Source organism: Hipposideros armiger, unplaced genomic scaffold, assembly GCF_001890085.2.
Source record: "Hipposideros armiger isolate ML-2016 unplaced genomic scaffold, ASM189008v1 scaffold_75, whole genome shotgun sequence".
Lineage (NCBI taxonomy): Eukaryota > Metazoa > Chordata > Mammalia > Chiroptera > Hipposideridae > Hipposideros > Hipposideros armiger.
In genome coordinates this window covers 288,631-304,739 of record NW_017731425.1, presented here as the reverse complement: position 1 = coordinate 304,739, position 16,109 = coordinate 288,631, and the positions used below count along the sequence as shown (strand labels likewise).

General features: G+C 45.1%; 1 protein-coding gene across 9 annotated transcripts in view; it reads left to right on the top strand.

Moving 5' to 3' along the window:
* Nucleotides 1–16,109, top strand: part of DEPDC5 (DEP domain containing 5, GATOR1 subcomplex subunit) — a 123,292-nt gene that overhangs the window by 86,470 nt on the left and 20,713 nt on the right. For 6 of the 9 annotated variants that reach the window (XM_019643168.1, XM_019643174.1, XM_019643173.1 and 3 more), the window contains 5 exons: nt 185–250; nt 11,825–11,979; nt 13,129–13,206; nt 13,720–13,852; nt 15,458–15,566. In XM_019643168.1, the coding sequence (XP_019498713.1) occupies nt 185–250; nt 11,825–11,979; nt 13,129–13,206; nt 13,720–13,852; nt 15,458–15,566 (541 nt within the window). The remainder of the gene's footprint in view (nt 1–184; nt 251–11,824; nt 11,980–13,128; nt 13,207–13,719; nt 13,853–15,457; nt 15,567–16,109) is intronic. The other 3 variants (XM_019643175.1, XM_019643172.1, XM_019643171.1) reach the window with 1 other exon arrangement.

Here is a 16,109-nt window from a genome sequence, read left to right as displayed (position 1 = left end):
CTCCCTCTTCCTCCATCCCTTTATGTGCCCTTGTTTTTATCCTTCCCTCCTTGTTTTTATTTCTTTTTTTTTCTCTCTCACACCCTTCTCCTTCCCCTGATGGTTCACCACTGGTCCACATTCCGTTTTTTCCCTCCCTTGCACCTGCTGCTGTGGCCACTGCTTCCTCCTCCTCTGACTTCAGGACGGGGCCTTCTTTATGGAGTTTGTCCGCAGCCCGCGCACAGCGTCGTCCACCTTCTACTCTCAGGTCAGTCCAACTCTGCAGCCCATGCATTCCTGTCCTGTCAGCAGAAGCCTTCTGCTCGACTCTGAGCAGATGGAATTGGGCTGCAACTGAGTTGCAAGGGCAGGTGAAATTGAATGTGCTCTTAGAGGTGTGCATTCCCACCCGTGGATTTGGCAGCGGCAAAGGAGGATGGAAATGATTAATGGAAGAGAACAGACGATCACACTCGTGTTGACTCACGTATTTCCTGTCTCTGCCTATCTGTTTCACGTAGTTGCCACCGATTCTCCACCACAGACAGCATCTTCCCTTTAAGGTGTTTTTGTCCACACACTGTAAGCAACATGAAATACACTTACTTAAGGACTGAACCCTTATTTTTTTTTTCTCCCAGTATAACTAGATAAATTTATAGCAGCATGGAAGAAAGTGGTGAAAACAGAGCAAACATTTATTAATAAGCGTGTGCTTTGTTCAAGGCATTTAATGATGTGCAACTGTTGGCAGCTCATCAAGCCTCTGAACTTCCCTACCCAGATCTCCAAGGGCCTTCTCAGCCTTAACATTATTCAGTTACTATCTGCCAGGCACGTGATATCATCTCATTTCATCCTCACAACATAATCTTTGAGTTAAGTAGAAATTTCACTGCAGTTTTACAAATGGAGAAATTGAGGGACAAAGAAGTTGTGCTTTACACAGCACGGGGTTGAGCGGGGATTTCAATCCAGGACCAACAGGCTTGACTCATGACACACACACCCATCTCACTGTGTAATTAGTGTTAGTAATTACTGCTCTGAAAGGTCTTAGGTGAAGAGAAACTGGGTTCCATGCCCTTTATCAGGACTCCTAAGTATATGAAATTGGCTTAGTTACAGTGATTTAAAAGGGTGGAGAGTGAGAGGGTTTATGCAGAGCAGAACAGGCCAAGGAGGATGAGACTTGGGAGGTTCAAGGGCAAAGGTTGAGGAATCCTTATTTGGTAGAAGTTGGAAAACTGACATTGATTGAGTACCTCCTCTGCAAGCTACTGTGCAAGGGACTCTGCAACCATAATCTTCACGACAGTGTATGAGGTGCAGGTATTATCATCCCACTTTCCAGATGAGGAAACTGAGGCTTCAAGATGTTACCTAGTCAAAGAGCAAACAGCTAGTCAGTGGCTGAGCCCCTGCACCATCCTGCGCCACCGTGTTGGGAGGGAAAAGGATTTTAACATTGGAGTCTTCCCTCTTTTCTATGTGCAGAGGGTACCATGCCTGCCACGCCTGTCTGTGCGGGTCTTCAGAGGTCTGTACCTGCCTCTTTCCAGTGAGCTGCATGACCCAGGGCAAATCTCTGTCAGGACCTCTGAGTCCTAATCCAAGAATCTCTAATCTCTGAGTGTGAGAGGCACACTGCATTTTTATTTTACAACAGATTCAGGTCGGACTTTTTAACCTTTAACTTTTTAAAAAGAGACCCTCTTGTGACAAGTTTTGGACTTAGATTAGAATGACATAAGAAAAATCAACAGAGCCTGAGGAAGAGAATTATTTTATAAATCCTGTAATAGTCCACACAGCTTCACATGATGGAATTTGCCAGTAGAAACAAAAGTTGACGAGTTCCTGCAATTGGAAATAGCAAATAGAGATGAGATGTTAGGAGAGGCACATGAATAAAGATTGTATTACATACCAAGTGTGTTGTTAAGAAGATATATAATAAAAAAAAATCTCTAATCATATCAGATATAATAAGGGAGCTCTCTATACTTACACAAAATTAAATTGTACTTAATTTATTTTTGTTTTATTTATTGTGTTAAAAATATACATAACGTAGAATGTGCTTTGTTTTCTAACACGTAGCATGGAGAGTGGAGGGGACAATGGAGTCAGATGGCTTCTTTCAGATCTTGTCTTCAGCACTGTACCAGGGAGCTGCATTAGACATGTTAATTAACCTCCTAAACCTCAGTTTTCTCATTTGTAAAATTACATAAAAATAACTTCCTTATAGAGTTGTTTTGAGGATTAGAAATAATCTGTGTTTCTCAACAAATTTCAAAGGAATGAAATCACATAGAGCATGTGTACAATTACCGTAGGTTACATGTTAGTGACACAACGATAACTAGAAAAGCCCCACATGTTTGGAAAGTAACACACTGCTAGTAATGCATGAAGCAAGAATAATATATGTAAGGCCATTAGCATGGTGTGTGGTATGTGGTGGCCACACAGTAAAATACTAGCTAGGATCAGGATTAGGAGTATGTACTACGGTGCCAGGTTTCAGTATCAGTTTTGCACGTCTGTTTATTAGTGCCTACTCCCTGCACCTGCTGCCTCTGCTCTCCCCATCCTAGTTCCAGGACCAGAAAGCAGAGTGTGCGGTGAGCTCCTTGAGAGAATGGGGCTCCTTGTTAAAAGACTGTCAGCATGCGGGCCCCGGCATCAAGCCACTGGCAACTCCACGGATAGGTTGTAAGCCTTTCAGCAACTGCACCAACCTCTCTGTACCTTGGGTTTCTCATCTGCATAGTGAGACTGTGTTGTCCTTATAGAGCTGCTGTGAGAGCGAAATGGGACGAAGCATCTTTGTGGTTAGCTCAGACTCCGGCACATAGTAAATGCCCCATACATGTATGTGTATGTGGGAGAGGGAGAGAGAAAATAGGGGAGGGAAAGGGGGGAAGGATGGCGGAGGGTACAAGCTCGTGAACGAGGTTGAGTGGACCAGGCAGCTCTTTCTCTTTTTTTAAAATTTTTATTTTTTAAAGATTTTACTGGGGAATTGGGGGAGGGGAACAGACAAGTTGCTGTCCTTTGGTTCTTCAGTCTAGTTGTGGAGGGCGTCGCTTCGCTGGCTTATGTTGGTATTGTCATTGCACTCTTCCCGGGTAAAGCAGATCAGTCACCGGCCACTCACAGCGGCTCTTGGCAGCTCACGCCGGCTGCCAGTCACTCCCAGTAGCTCTACTGCAGCCTACGCCGTCACCGGTGACTCATGGGCAGCCCGGCTTCAGGCCGAGCTGTTGTTCACCATCTTAGCTGTAGAGGGGTGCAGCATCACTGGCCCTAGTGTGGGAGCCGAACCCCGGGCCCTGCTGCTCAGAGCTGGCGTCCCAAGCCAGCTCTTAACCAACGCACCACTCGGCCGACCCAGGCAGCTCTTTCTCTTGAATGTGTGTGTACAAAAGCGTTTAGACCAGGTGACCTCTCCTATGCCTTTTATCTCTAGAATTCTGAAATAGCTCTATTGGACCTTGAAAAGCAAGTCCTCTTGCTCTGAGTCACAAAGGTGTAGTCTGTGCTTTTTGCCACTTCAGCACAGCTCTCTGCTGAGAACGGGGTTCCTGTTGGCCAAGGGGCGGGGGGGATCACCCCAGACTCTGATTCTTCTAAGGAGAAGAAAGTTCCTATAAAATTAAAACCAACAGCAGTGCACAGAGCAGTCCAGGTACAAGGGCTGTGCACCAGTCTTGGAAAATGGGTCTTTGTGCCACCAGTTCATCATTCTAATAATGATAATGAATGTGTCACTCTCTGTCTGATAATCAGAAAAGAGTGACATAGTTTTCCTCTCCATATTCTCTCTGGAAACCAGATTCCATCATCACAGACTTACAGAAGAATTTGAAAGGCATGAGAAACACTTGGTTATGGGATTTTCCTTGGAAATCAGCCTCATGATGTCTTTTGTCTGTATTATGGAGCCTGAAGGAACATTATGGTCAAGGAGACAGTCTCCTGCTACCTGAAGCCTGAGCCAGTGTTAGGGTCTCTTCCCCCCGCATCCCCTGAACCCTTAGCAGTTCTTCTCACAAGGAAGCTTGGCTCCCAGCAGCTCAGCCCAGCATGTCTTGGATTTGCCTGGTAAATGTGTCTGGAGTCATCTACTTCTCTCTATCACTTCTGTCACCACCACTGTACCCCTCAGTACAAGTGACCATTTCTCACCCTGATCCTGCAGTAGCCTCCGGCGGGGTCTCCCTGCTTTCATCCTGGCCCTCTCCAGTCTGTTTCCTAACCTGCCTCCAGGGTTTACCATTTGAAATGAAAATCTGATTGCTTCACCCCTGATTAAACCTTCCCATGGTATATTAGCTTGGGCTGCTATAACAAAATACCATAGATTGAATGGCTTATTTAAACAATACATTTACTGCTCACAGTTCTGGAGGCTGATAAGTCCAAGATCAAGGTGTCCACACATTCGGTTCCTGGTAAGGGCTGTCTTCTCACTGTGTCCTCACATGACAGAGAGGAAGAGAGAGAGGTCTGGTCTCTTTTCTTCCTATCAGGACACTAATCCCATCATGAGGGCCCCACCCTAATGATCTCATCTATTGTAAATCTAATTATCTCCCAAAGGTTCCACCTCTAAATACCATCACATGGTGGGGAGGGGGTTAGGAGTTCAACATATGAATTGGGATGGGGCACATGTATTGTTCACATCACATGGCTTTCCTTCCTAGGATGAAGGCCAAAATCCTTGTGATGACGTGAAAGGTTCCACATGATCTAGATCCTGCTTCCATTTCCAGCCTTGTTTTCATCCATCCTCTTCCTCACTCTTGTACTCCAGCAACACAGGCCTTTCCCCAGACCACTGTAGACACCAGGTTTCCTGTAGCCGTGCCTTGGCACTTGCTGTTCCTGCTGATTGTGCCTAGTTAATTCCCACTCATCTCGTCAGATCTAATGTCTTGGACTTGCATAGCTCCAGTGCCTGTTCTCTCAGCACTTTGCACAGTTCTACTCTTGCGTTTGTCTGACTGGGATTAATTAATGCCCATCTTTTCCATGAAGACTGTAAGCTCCAAGAGGGCAGCTGCCATGTATGTGTTGCTGACCGTTGATTTTCAGCATCTAGCCTGGCACCTAGAAGAGTAAATACTGCCTCAGAGATGCTGGTGCAGAAGACAGACATAAAAAAGTTTATTTATGCAGTGGAACCCTTTCTTTCTCTTTGATAATTTACACAAAATCCTGAACTAACACACACACACACACACACACACACACACACACACACACCAATAAACATAGAACCACTCTGACTTAAGTATGTAAGGCAGAGGACGAAGAGGGCTTACATCACCCTGTGATGGCCCCAGAGATGCTACCACAGACTCCCAGGGTGCACTCTGGGGCCATGGCTGTTAGGGCAGCAGTTTTCAGAGGGTTCATGGGAGCAAAGAGGGAGTTTTCTGGGGAGTCAGAGGTGATGTGACCAAAAGTGGACTTTTTACCCTTTAATCTATTTTTCTGTGTTCAGAGACATGAATGAACAAAAGGCTCATGTTCCCTGGGGGACTCAGTCGCCCCTGAGGACCCTAAGGACATACTAATCACCCATTGCCATAACTGCAACCCTACACCATCAGTCAGGCTTTTATCAAAGGTCTACATGCAACACTTCTACAAGGAGTATGGCAGTTCACTCTGTTCCTAATTCCTGAAAACATGTTTGGCCTTGCTGTGTTTTTAAAATTTTTGAATTGGTTGGAAATATTTAAAGATCAGGAGATTTTATACAAAAATCCAATTTTCTGTTATATGGTTCAAATAAGCCAGATACCATGTCTGGGTTTCTCCTTGGCACTAGTCACATGGCCACAGAGCAGCCTGTGGCCTTTCCTTTTAGTTTTTCTAATACTTAGCCAGCTGTGCCAATATATATATTTACTGGCCCCTGGACACATGTTTTATTTGCAGCCTTTGCTGTAGAACAGTGTTGTCCAATATAACTTTCTGCCATGGTGGAGATGTTCTCTATCTGCGCTGTCCAACGCAGTAGCCACGAGTCTCATGTGGCCAGTGAGCATTTGAAAATTGGCTGGTGCAACTGAGGAACTGAATTTTACATTTTATTTTAATTAATTTTATTCAAATAGCCACATAGGGCTAGTAGCTATTGTTTGGCTCAGCTCTAGACATTTTAAATGTTATCACTAAAGCACTTATTTACACTCGAGAATTCCACACGTGTCCTAGGCTTATTTTCTGTTTTTTTTTTTCTCACGCTTTTTCTATCCTTGTTTATTGGATTTTCTCATGTATTTATTTTATATTTGTTTATGTATTGATAGTCTCATCTTTTCTGGAATGGTAGGAAATATAAACCTACAAATAACCATTCAGAATAAGAGGTTAGAATGGACAGGAGGAAGAAGGCTTTACTTGTGGAGAAAATTCAGTTCAATTGAGATCGTAAATGCTGAGCACCCGCTGGATGTGGAGCTGTGCCAAGTGCCATGGGAAATACAGGGATGAATACAACACTTTACTTATCTAATGTCTCTTCTCCCTCCCCAGCCCCAAATGATTAGCTCCATGAGGGCAGGGGGAGGGTTTTCATTTGGGATGATATTCCTTCCTTCCCTGATATTATAAACCTTGGAAAACATCCTGGCTAATCTGCCTGCGAGTTATTCCTGAGCTCTCCAGCTCTAAAAGGTATATGGGATTCTGTCATGAGTCCTCTTACCATTTACTACCACTTATTATACTTATGAGCCTCAAGACACAGAGAGCTGCGCTGGCAAATCCGGCTTCCTAGTGGCTAATTGTCCTCCAGCATGAGAAAGTACAGCTCTGACAGGCACATAGGTTGGAGGCTTGTGGGGGCACCTCTTATGATTGGTGCTAATCTCAGAGGCATCCCTGGCAGAGCTCCCTCCCTTACCTTCTCCCACAGCTTTGAGTGTATGGGAAAGTGGGAGGAGACTGGTGATTGGTGTTGCTGATGAGGGTTGGTTGGTTTGTTTAACTAAATGCCAGACTTTATTTGGATTTCACCAGTTTGTTTATTATGGTTTTTTGTTGTGCTTCTAGGATCTAACCCAGGGCACCACATTGCATTTAGTAGTCATGCCTTCCCCAGTCTCTTCTGGTCTGTGACAGCTTCTCATCTTGTTTATTATGGCCTCGATAGTCTTGAGGAGTCCTAGCCAGATATGAGATGTGAACAAACAATACGGTGAATGTTTAAATAAAAAAAAAATTTATTACAGTAAAAGACACATTGCCATTAATACCCCTCAAAATACTACCCCCCTGCTTTGAACATACTTATCCCGCCGTTCTTAACATTTTCTGAAGCAGTTCTGGAAGTCCTCTTTCCTGAGTGTCTTCAGTTGTGCTGTCATGGCTGCCTGAATGTCCTGAATCAATTCAAAACATTTACCTATCATGGTCATTTTGACTTTGGGAAGAGCCAGAGGTCGCACGGTGCCGGATCTGGTGAATAAGGTAGAGGAGAACACACTGAAATGTTTTTGTTTTTCTCTTCCATGCGGGAGACGAACCGGCAACTTTGCTGTTAAGAGCACACGCTCTATCCACTGAGCCATCCAGGCGGCAGCTCAGCTCAAGCTACTGAGTTCAGTCCCAGCTGTGGATGGGTATAACCCACCATCGAACAGGCAATCTTGTCATTAGGAGCACATGCTCTCACCAGCTGAGCCATCCTGCCACCTGTTGGCAGCTCAGCTCAGGCGCAGCTCGGGTGAAGCTCACTGGCCCATGTGGGAATCAAACCAGTGACCCTGTTGCTCAGAACTTGTGCTCTTTTTTTTAAGATTTTTATTGGGGTATTGGGGGGAAGGGAACAGTGCTGGGGAATTGGGGGAAGGGGAACAGACAAGTTGCCGTCGTTTTGTTCTTCAGTCTAGTTGTGGAGGATGTTGCTTCACTGGCCCAAGTTGGCACCATCATTACGCTCTTCCCGGGCGAGGCAGATCAGTCACCGGCTTCTGGACTGCCGCTCACAGTGGTAGCCCATGGCAACCCACTGCCACAGGGGCTGCAGCCTACGCCGTCGCCGGCGACTCACGGCAGCCCAGCTCCAGGTTGAGCTGTTGTTCAGCATCTTAGCTGTGGAGGGCAGTGTCACTGGCCCTCATATGTGGGATCCAAACCGGGGCCTTCTGGTGTCGCAAGCCAGTTCTTAACCATCGCGCCACTCGGCCGGCCCAGAGCTTGTGCTCTTAAGCAAACTCTTAGTCAACTGAGCCACTTGGCTGGCCCTACACCGAAATGTTTTTATTTGACAGAAATTGCTGTACCAGAAGTGATGTGTGACATACAGTCTTCCCGTTGTGATCACAAAATATGGTGAATGCTGCTGCCACGTGCCATCCAATGGAAAGGCAGGGATCTTCAATATGGGAAGCTGTGCGTCAAACCTAAGTAAGAGTGTGTGACAAGTTTCAGCTTGTTAGGTATAGTCAGTCAGATGTGAGCTGCAGTTGAGAGAAGGTGTGTTTTAAAGTGTGCTGTAAATCATGCTCCATTATGACAACGCTCCGTGTCACACATCACTTCTGGTATATGGCAATTTCTGTCAAATAAAAACATTACGTTGTGCCCGCATCCACCTTATTCATTGGATCTGGCACCATGCAACTTCTGGCTCTTCCCTAAAGTCAAAATGATTCAGGACATCGAGGCAGCCACGACAGCGCAACTAAAGACACTCACAAAAGAGGACTTCCAGAACTGCTTCAGAAAGTGGCAAGAACGATGAAGACAAGTATGTTCGAAGCAAGGGGGTGTATTTTGAGGGGTATTAATGGCAATGTGTCTTTTAGTGTAATAAATTTTTTTATTTAAACATTCACTGTATTGTTTGATCACACCTCGTATGCCATAGAATGTCTCCAAATCTGAATTGGTCTGATGTTTTTCTTATGGTTAGACTGGAGTTATGGGTTCTTGAAAAGAATACCACAGAGGTGAGGTACATTACTCAACACATATCAGGGGGTACACAAGACTTACACATCACTGGTAAGTCTTAAATCTTTGTCACTTGGTGATGCAGTATTTTCCAGCTATCGCCACTATGAATTTACTATTTTTCCCTTTCTATGCTCTATTCTTTTAAAGCAAGTCACTAAATCTAGCTCAGTCAAAAGAGGAGGGGGGGATTAAACTCCACTTTATGAAAAGGGGAGTATCTACACAGGTTAAATGGAATCCTCTGAGGAAGATTTTGGATGAGATTCCTAAGATGAAACGCATCTGAGACCAAGCACCTCCCTCCGCTTGGCTCTTTCCAGGTCTCTGTGTGAGAAGACTGCACTCTGTCCATCTAGCCTTCATTGTCTTTTTGTTTTCCACTGGTCTTATTCTAAAAACTTACTTTGGGTGGATTATGAAAGTAAATGCAACCTCCAAAATAAGAATGCAACTAGATTTTCACATTCAGGGGAAATACAGGAAATGAAAAAACAAGATAACACATAACATGAGGTCTTATGAAGTACCTAGAGTTTCATGCTAAATTCAGCCCTGAACTTCCTGGTAACCAAAGAAAAGTGGGAAACATCTGTTGCAGGATTCACAGTGGTTATAAGATAAAGACAAACCAAAAATAACTTTTCCTGGTATAAAGATCTGAGCAGAATGCCTTTCTGTGCAGCCTCTTGAAAGACGGACATTGTGAGACAGAGCAGGGGTCAGGAAACTAGGGCAAATCTGGCCCACTATCAGCTTTTATAAATAAAGTTTTATTGGAACAGAGCCATGCCCATTCATTTACATTGTCGATGGCTGCTTTTGTGGGGGTTTTTTGTGCAGAATTGAGTCGTTCTGACAGGCCATTTGGCCCAGAAAGCCTAAAAATACTATCTGGTCCTTTACAGAAAATGTTTGCCAATTTCTGATTTAGAGAATAACTCCTTAACCACATCTCTACTAAAATAAAACAGCAAGGATCATGTAAATTTTGGTAACATCCTGCAGTTTAGGCTGGTGGGGCAGTTCTCAGGGTGCAGTATATGATAGATAACCCCATTATAGGGACCTACAAGGCAGCACATAAGAGCCACTCTTATGTGCCTAAGACCTGGGTCTAGTCCTCTTCAATTAGCGTCTTCTAATTTAAAATTACAATGTACTACCTGTTCCTAAGTCTTGCTGGTTAGAGGCAGATGGTGATTGGTAATTGCAAGCTGCCTCTGACTGCATTTCTCTGTATTTATGGTGCTGGCAGAGTCTCTGTGGTCCTTTTTTGCAAATCACTGAGCCTTCTGTAAGAGAGCAAAAGGGTTCCTTCAGAACCATGGGCGATTTTGCTTCCCAAGGGACATTTGGTAATAGCTGGAGACATTTTTATTTGTCACATCTGGGGTGAGGGGAGGTGATAAGAGTAGATATTACTGGCATCCAGTGGATAGAAGCTAGGGATGCTGCTCTACATCATACACAGGACAGCCCCCCACAACAGACTTCTGTCCCCAAGTGGCAATAGTGTTGAGGTTGAGACTCCCAGTCTTAGGTGGAGTGATTTTTACATCATCTAACAAAATATCTGATAATGTATAAGGCTCCATTCTAGAAGTACTCAAGTACTCCGAGTCCCTTGCGTAAGAGGGACTAGGAGTCTCAAAATTTTCCAGAAATGCTCTGGAAAGCTTACCATTCTCTGCAGATATTTGCTGTGGGGTGTAGCCTTTTCAGGTGAGCAGGTCATAGTCTTGCTCTCCAGGACATTTAAAGGGAATGAGACAGATATGACACCGAAATCCAGCAGCTACCAGGAAGGGTCATAGAGATCCAAAGTGAAGAGAAAGATGGCTTCTGTTTGGGGGCTGGGGCAGAGCAGTTCAGGAAACACTTTACTAAGGGAGTGGTGTTTGAAATGGCCCTTGGAAACTGATGGATTTTTAGCCTGGGTTGTGGGAAAGGGACTATTCGGGTGGCAGGGCACGCAGACAAGATTAAAAACACAGTGTTTGGTTTGGCTAGGAACATACACATGGGAGGCAGTGCGGTGGGATCACAGGTTGGGCTATGTCTGGAGGACTCCTGCAAGTCTTTTCTCGTGGGGAGTCTTGAAAGATTTCAGAGTAACAGAATGATGGGATTGGAACTGTCCTTTAGGAAGATGAAAATGGAGGTGACTCACAGGTAGGGTTGTCGGAGGAGAGGCTATAGTCAAAGGAGTCAGTTAGTACAGCCCTCTGGGGTGGGAGGAAATGTGGGCCTGGTGAGAGTGGTGGAACGGGCATGAATTGGAGAGGCATGTGAGTTGGCAGACGGGAGGACACAGGACAAGGCTTCTCTTCAGAGTGAAGCTGGAGAAGGGAGCGATCAGATGCCCCTGAGGTTTGAGCCTGGGCAGTTAGGAGACTGGTTGTACCACTGACAGACACAGGAAGGGAGAATTGGGTGGGAAAGGGTGAGCCATGGTAAGTGGAAGGTGTCTGCTGCAATACTCAACCGTTTGTCTCTAATTGTGTTTTCTCTCCCTCCTCCCAATCTCATCGTAAGGAATGATTTTGCCTTCTTTACTTTCCATGGAGGTTTTTCTTTAGTGTAAACCTTGTGGCTTGAGTCAGGTGCTGGAACCATGTCTCTGGTCCTGGGGATTTACTGTGAATGGTGGCCTTCTGTCAACCTTGGTTTGGAGCACAGCAATTCCTATTGCTCTGATAGAAGGTAGTGCACACAGGACTGGGTATGGTCCCTAAACTCCTTCAGCTCTTCCCCAGCGGGACTGGGAGTGAGAGAGGAACGGAAAAGGCCACGAATATAATTAGCCTTAAAGAATGTTTTGGTTTTTTGGTGTTAATTTTAAAATCTCTTCCAGGTATCTGTGGACCAGACTGCTGTCCCAATGTTGGACGGCACCACTTTGGGGGTAAGCGCAGGTCAATCCGTGGACAGAGGCAACAGCCAGACCTTTGGGAACTCTCAGAATTCAGGGGAGCAGGGCTTCACCTCCACAAACCCCAGTGACAGCAGGTGAGATTCGGAACAGCCAAAATTGTGCTCCTGGGCAGTGGGGAAGGTCTAATCTCAGAGGCGTGTCGTACATTCTGTGCTGGTTTTTTCCCGTGTCTCATGCACTGCAGCTCATTCTCTCTGACCAGAGGCACAGGTAGGCCTGGGCTTCTCTAGTCTCTGTCATCTCCCCAGACCCAAATCCCCACCAAGTCTGGCTGACTTTTCAGCGCTGGCCATGGGGGAGGTTGGAGGGGCTGCCTGGTGCATTGGAAGGGAGTGCGTTTCTCTGCTTCTTTATTGCTTACAAGGGTGAAGTGGCAAGTTTTCTGCTGCTTTTGGAAGAAAAGAAGAACTGGGGGTTGTTTAGGCTGGAGATGAGACTAAAAATGACACGATTAGGGATCGATGACTGAAAGGTACAGAGACCAGATTCCATTTCATGATAAAGAACTTACTAGCAGTTGGTACTGCCACAGGAGCTGAGGTCTGTGCCATGAAAGATGTTCACAGAGATGATACAGCCTCCTGTTCAGACTTTTGTAGCAGGAACTCGGGCATTAGAAGGAAGTTCATTTCCAGGGTCTTTTAAAGGCTTTTTTTTTTTTTAAACCCTGAGATTCTGAAATGCTGCAGTGGATCCTGAACCCTCTAAATAGGAAGAGGAGGCCAGGACTGAGAAAAGGGAGAGATTTAAGGAGCTTGAGGAACTTCCAGATAAGCCTAGATTTGGTATGGTAGGTGACCATGTGTGTCCCATGCCCAGAGATCTAGGATCAATTGCTGAGAATTAAGCATGTTTAAGGGATCGCCATACCATGGAGGAAGAACTCAGGCAGCAGGTAATAGATCTTTATCTAGGCTCTAGAGTTAATCAGACCTGGATTCAAATCTGGACCCTGACGCTTCCCAGGTCTTTGACGTCTATTAAGGATAAGCAGCTGTGGACACAAAACCACTTTGAATTTTTTTTTTTAACGTGCATTTTGGAAATAGAGCCCCCTGTGAGGTATCCCCGGGATGTAGCTATCCAGAATTTGCTGGAATGCCTTCAGTGGCAATGTCGTCCTAGTTTCCAGCTCGTGAAAAGTGGAATGAATTTCCTAAGAGTCACTCTTTTGACCATGCATGTGCCCTCTTGCCTTGCTGACCAGACACTCTGTGTTACAGCTCTCAGCAGCTGACGGCAAGCTCCTTGACGTCGTCCTCTCCCCTGGTGGAGATCCTGGAAGCCATGAAGCACCCCTCGTAAGTGGCTTGGCACATGTATGAGTACAGGGGCAGGAGAATCCCACAGGCCCAAGCTGGGGTGATGCTCAGGCACTATGGTTAGGTGGATTCATAACTTGACTCTACTGCTCACTCGCCGTGAGACCTTGAGCAAGTTACTTGACCTCTGAGTCTCTATTACCTTGTTTGTAGAATGGAATAATGTAAAATAGTTAAGTCATGGGGTTGATATAAGGATTAAATGAAATAATTATGTAAAATACCTAGTATAATACCTTACAAGTATAGATATTGTCTAAATGTCAGGTCCTTTTTCCTTCTTCTACCCCCTTGCCCCTGATCACATCATTTTTTGTTCTGTCATGGGGATTTCTCTGGGTCTAGAAATAGTGTAGAGAAATTGCACTATGGGGATCCTCACTTCAGATAGTAAATGCTTAATGGGAGTCCCTTTTTTGTCATCTTCTCTTTCTGCTTATTGCCACTGTGCCCACACATGCCCTGCTCCCTGCCCGCCATGTTGGAACTCAGGACAGGAGTCCAGCTGCTCTCTGAGCAGAAGGGCCTCTCACCGTGCTGCTTCATCAGTGCCGAGGTGGTGCACTGGATGGTGAACAATGTGGAGGGGGTGCAGACGCCGGCCATGGCCATCGACATCATGCAGGTGAGACCGCTATGGCAGGTCCTGCAGAACTGTGAAACCAGGGCCTGTCTCTGAAGCAGCCGCCCTTTCTAGTAATGAGGTCTGCAGGTTGGGGCGAGGGTCTGTTTTTAATAAGTGTGAGGCCTGTCTGGAATTGATGAACGAGCAGGTCTTGGTTTGAAAGACAGGGAACCTTGACTTAAAACCTGGCAGAATTTATTGTCTGATCTGAAATATTCTGAAAGGAATCTGCACTTTTTTTTTTTTTTTAATCTGCACTTTTGAACCTCAGAGGAATCTCTGTGAAAGATTTCCAGGGAATGCCCTCCCTCTGACCTTGAGCCCCCATTTTCCCCTGCTCTGGACGGGAGGCTGGATTCAAGGCTCTGCCTCAGGGACCTCCTGGTGCCCTGTACTCACTCTGTCAGAGCTCTTTTTTTTTTTTTTTTTTTTTTTTTAGCTGAGCCATCCTGCTACCTGTTGGCAGCTCAGCGGCTGCTCAGCTCGGGCTGGACTCGAACCGCTGTTGCTCAGAGCTCAAACTCTTGAGCGAGCTCTTAACCAACTGAGCCACTCGGCCGGCCCTTCTGTCAGAGCTCTTAACACAACAGAGTGAAGATTCTGCATATATCTCAGTCACCTCCCACCTCAGCCAGGCTCCTTGAGGGCAGGGTCAGCTCTCACGGTGCGTTTCCATATCACCAGCGCCTGGCTTGTTTGGCACACGGTAGGCATTTAGCAAACACTTGCTAAATTTAATTACACTGTTCAGAGCTGGAATTAAACTTGAGAGGAGAGGAATGGAAAGGTCGAGTTGGCTGAGGCTGTTAGACCATCCCATCCACACAGAGGCCCCCACTGGAAATCCATACTGTTTGCTGACCAGCTGGGTTGTCATCACTGACATGTAAATCAGTAACTGATTTGAATAAGCATGCAGTCCTCAGTTCTCTCTTTGAGGGTCTTAATAGGCTGTTTGCATGGCCTTTGCCTGATTATATTTTCAAATCCGTGATAATCATCCTTCCTTGTTCATACAATGAATGCTACTATAGCAGTTAAAATCAATGAGCTGAAGGTACACGCATCACCATGGATGAATGTCAGAAGCATGATGTTGAGTGAAAATCCAATTTACAAAATGATAAATTATTTATTTAGAATTTAGAATCCCACAAAAATACTTCCTATTCTTTATCAATACTTGTGTATGTAATAAAATTATTAAAAATGTGCATGAGAATAACACTCATTAGAGAGAGAGGATTGGGATTTTGGAGAGTCCATAGAGATTTTTTTTTAAGTAAAATGATCTGAGGTCAGTGTAGCAAAATGTTAAATTTGTTGAAATCAGATGGTGGTATACTTAAACTTTCTTTATACTTTTCTATATGTTTGAAATATCTGATGATGTTATAATATGCATTTGTACTTCATAAAGTCATTTACACCAGGCACAACATTTAATAGCAATCATCATGGCTGGTGGAGGTGGAGGGGAAGGTCTCCTCAGTGCCCCTGGCATTCCCTTGTCATGACTGTCATGACTCCAGCGCATAATGAGAGCTGCACCTCTAAGATGTCTCTTTGTAGCAATTTCAGAGTTTTCAACGTCTCTCCCTCCAGAAAATGCTTGAAGAGCAGCTCATCACTCACGCATCTGGGGAAGTCTGGCGGACCTTCATTTACGGCTTCTATTTCTACAAGATAGTCATGGACAAAGAGCCCGACCGAGGTCAGAAATGAGACGAATCCTGTTGCCCACAGGGGCTGGTGTTTTTTGCTTGTTTGTTTGTTTTTGTTTTTTTAAAACTTTATTGGGGAACAGTGTGTTTTTCCAGGACCCATCAGCTCCAAGTCAAGTAGTTGTTTAATTCTAGTTGTGGAGGGCGTGGGGATTGAACTGGCAACCTTAGTGTTATGAGCACTGCATTCTAACCAACTGAGCTAACTGGCCAAGGGGCTGATGTTTTGCCTGGTGACTTGTTCTTTCAAATGATACTGCTTCTTGAGCTCCTTGTGTCACTTTGTATTCTAAGTTGGTGAATCTGTCAACTTCCTTGAGTTTTGTACTTAATTTAAGCATTACCAGCGTGACAAGGTTTTTTTAAAGCAATAGTATGTTTTTGGGGAGAACAGTGTGGATGGAAGATAAACCTAAAAGAGGCCAGGGACCTGGTGTGAGGAAATTCCCAGGAGTCATTTTTTGGTAGCTTTTTTTTTTTTTTTTTTTTTAGGGAATTGGGGGAGGGGAACAGACAAGTTGCTGTCCTTTTGA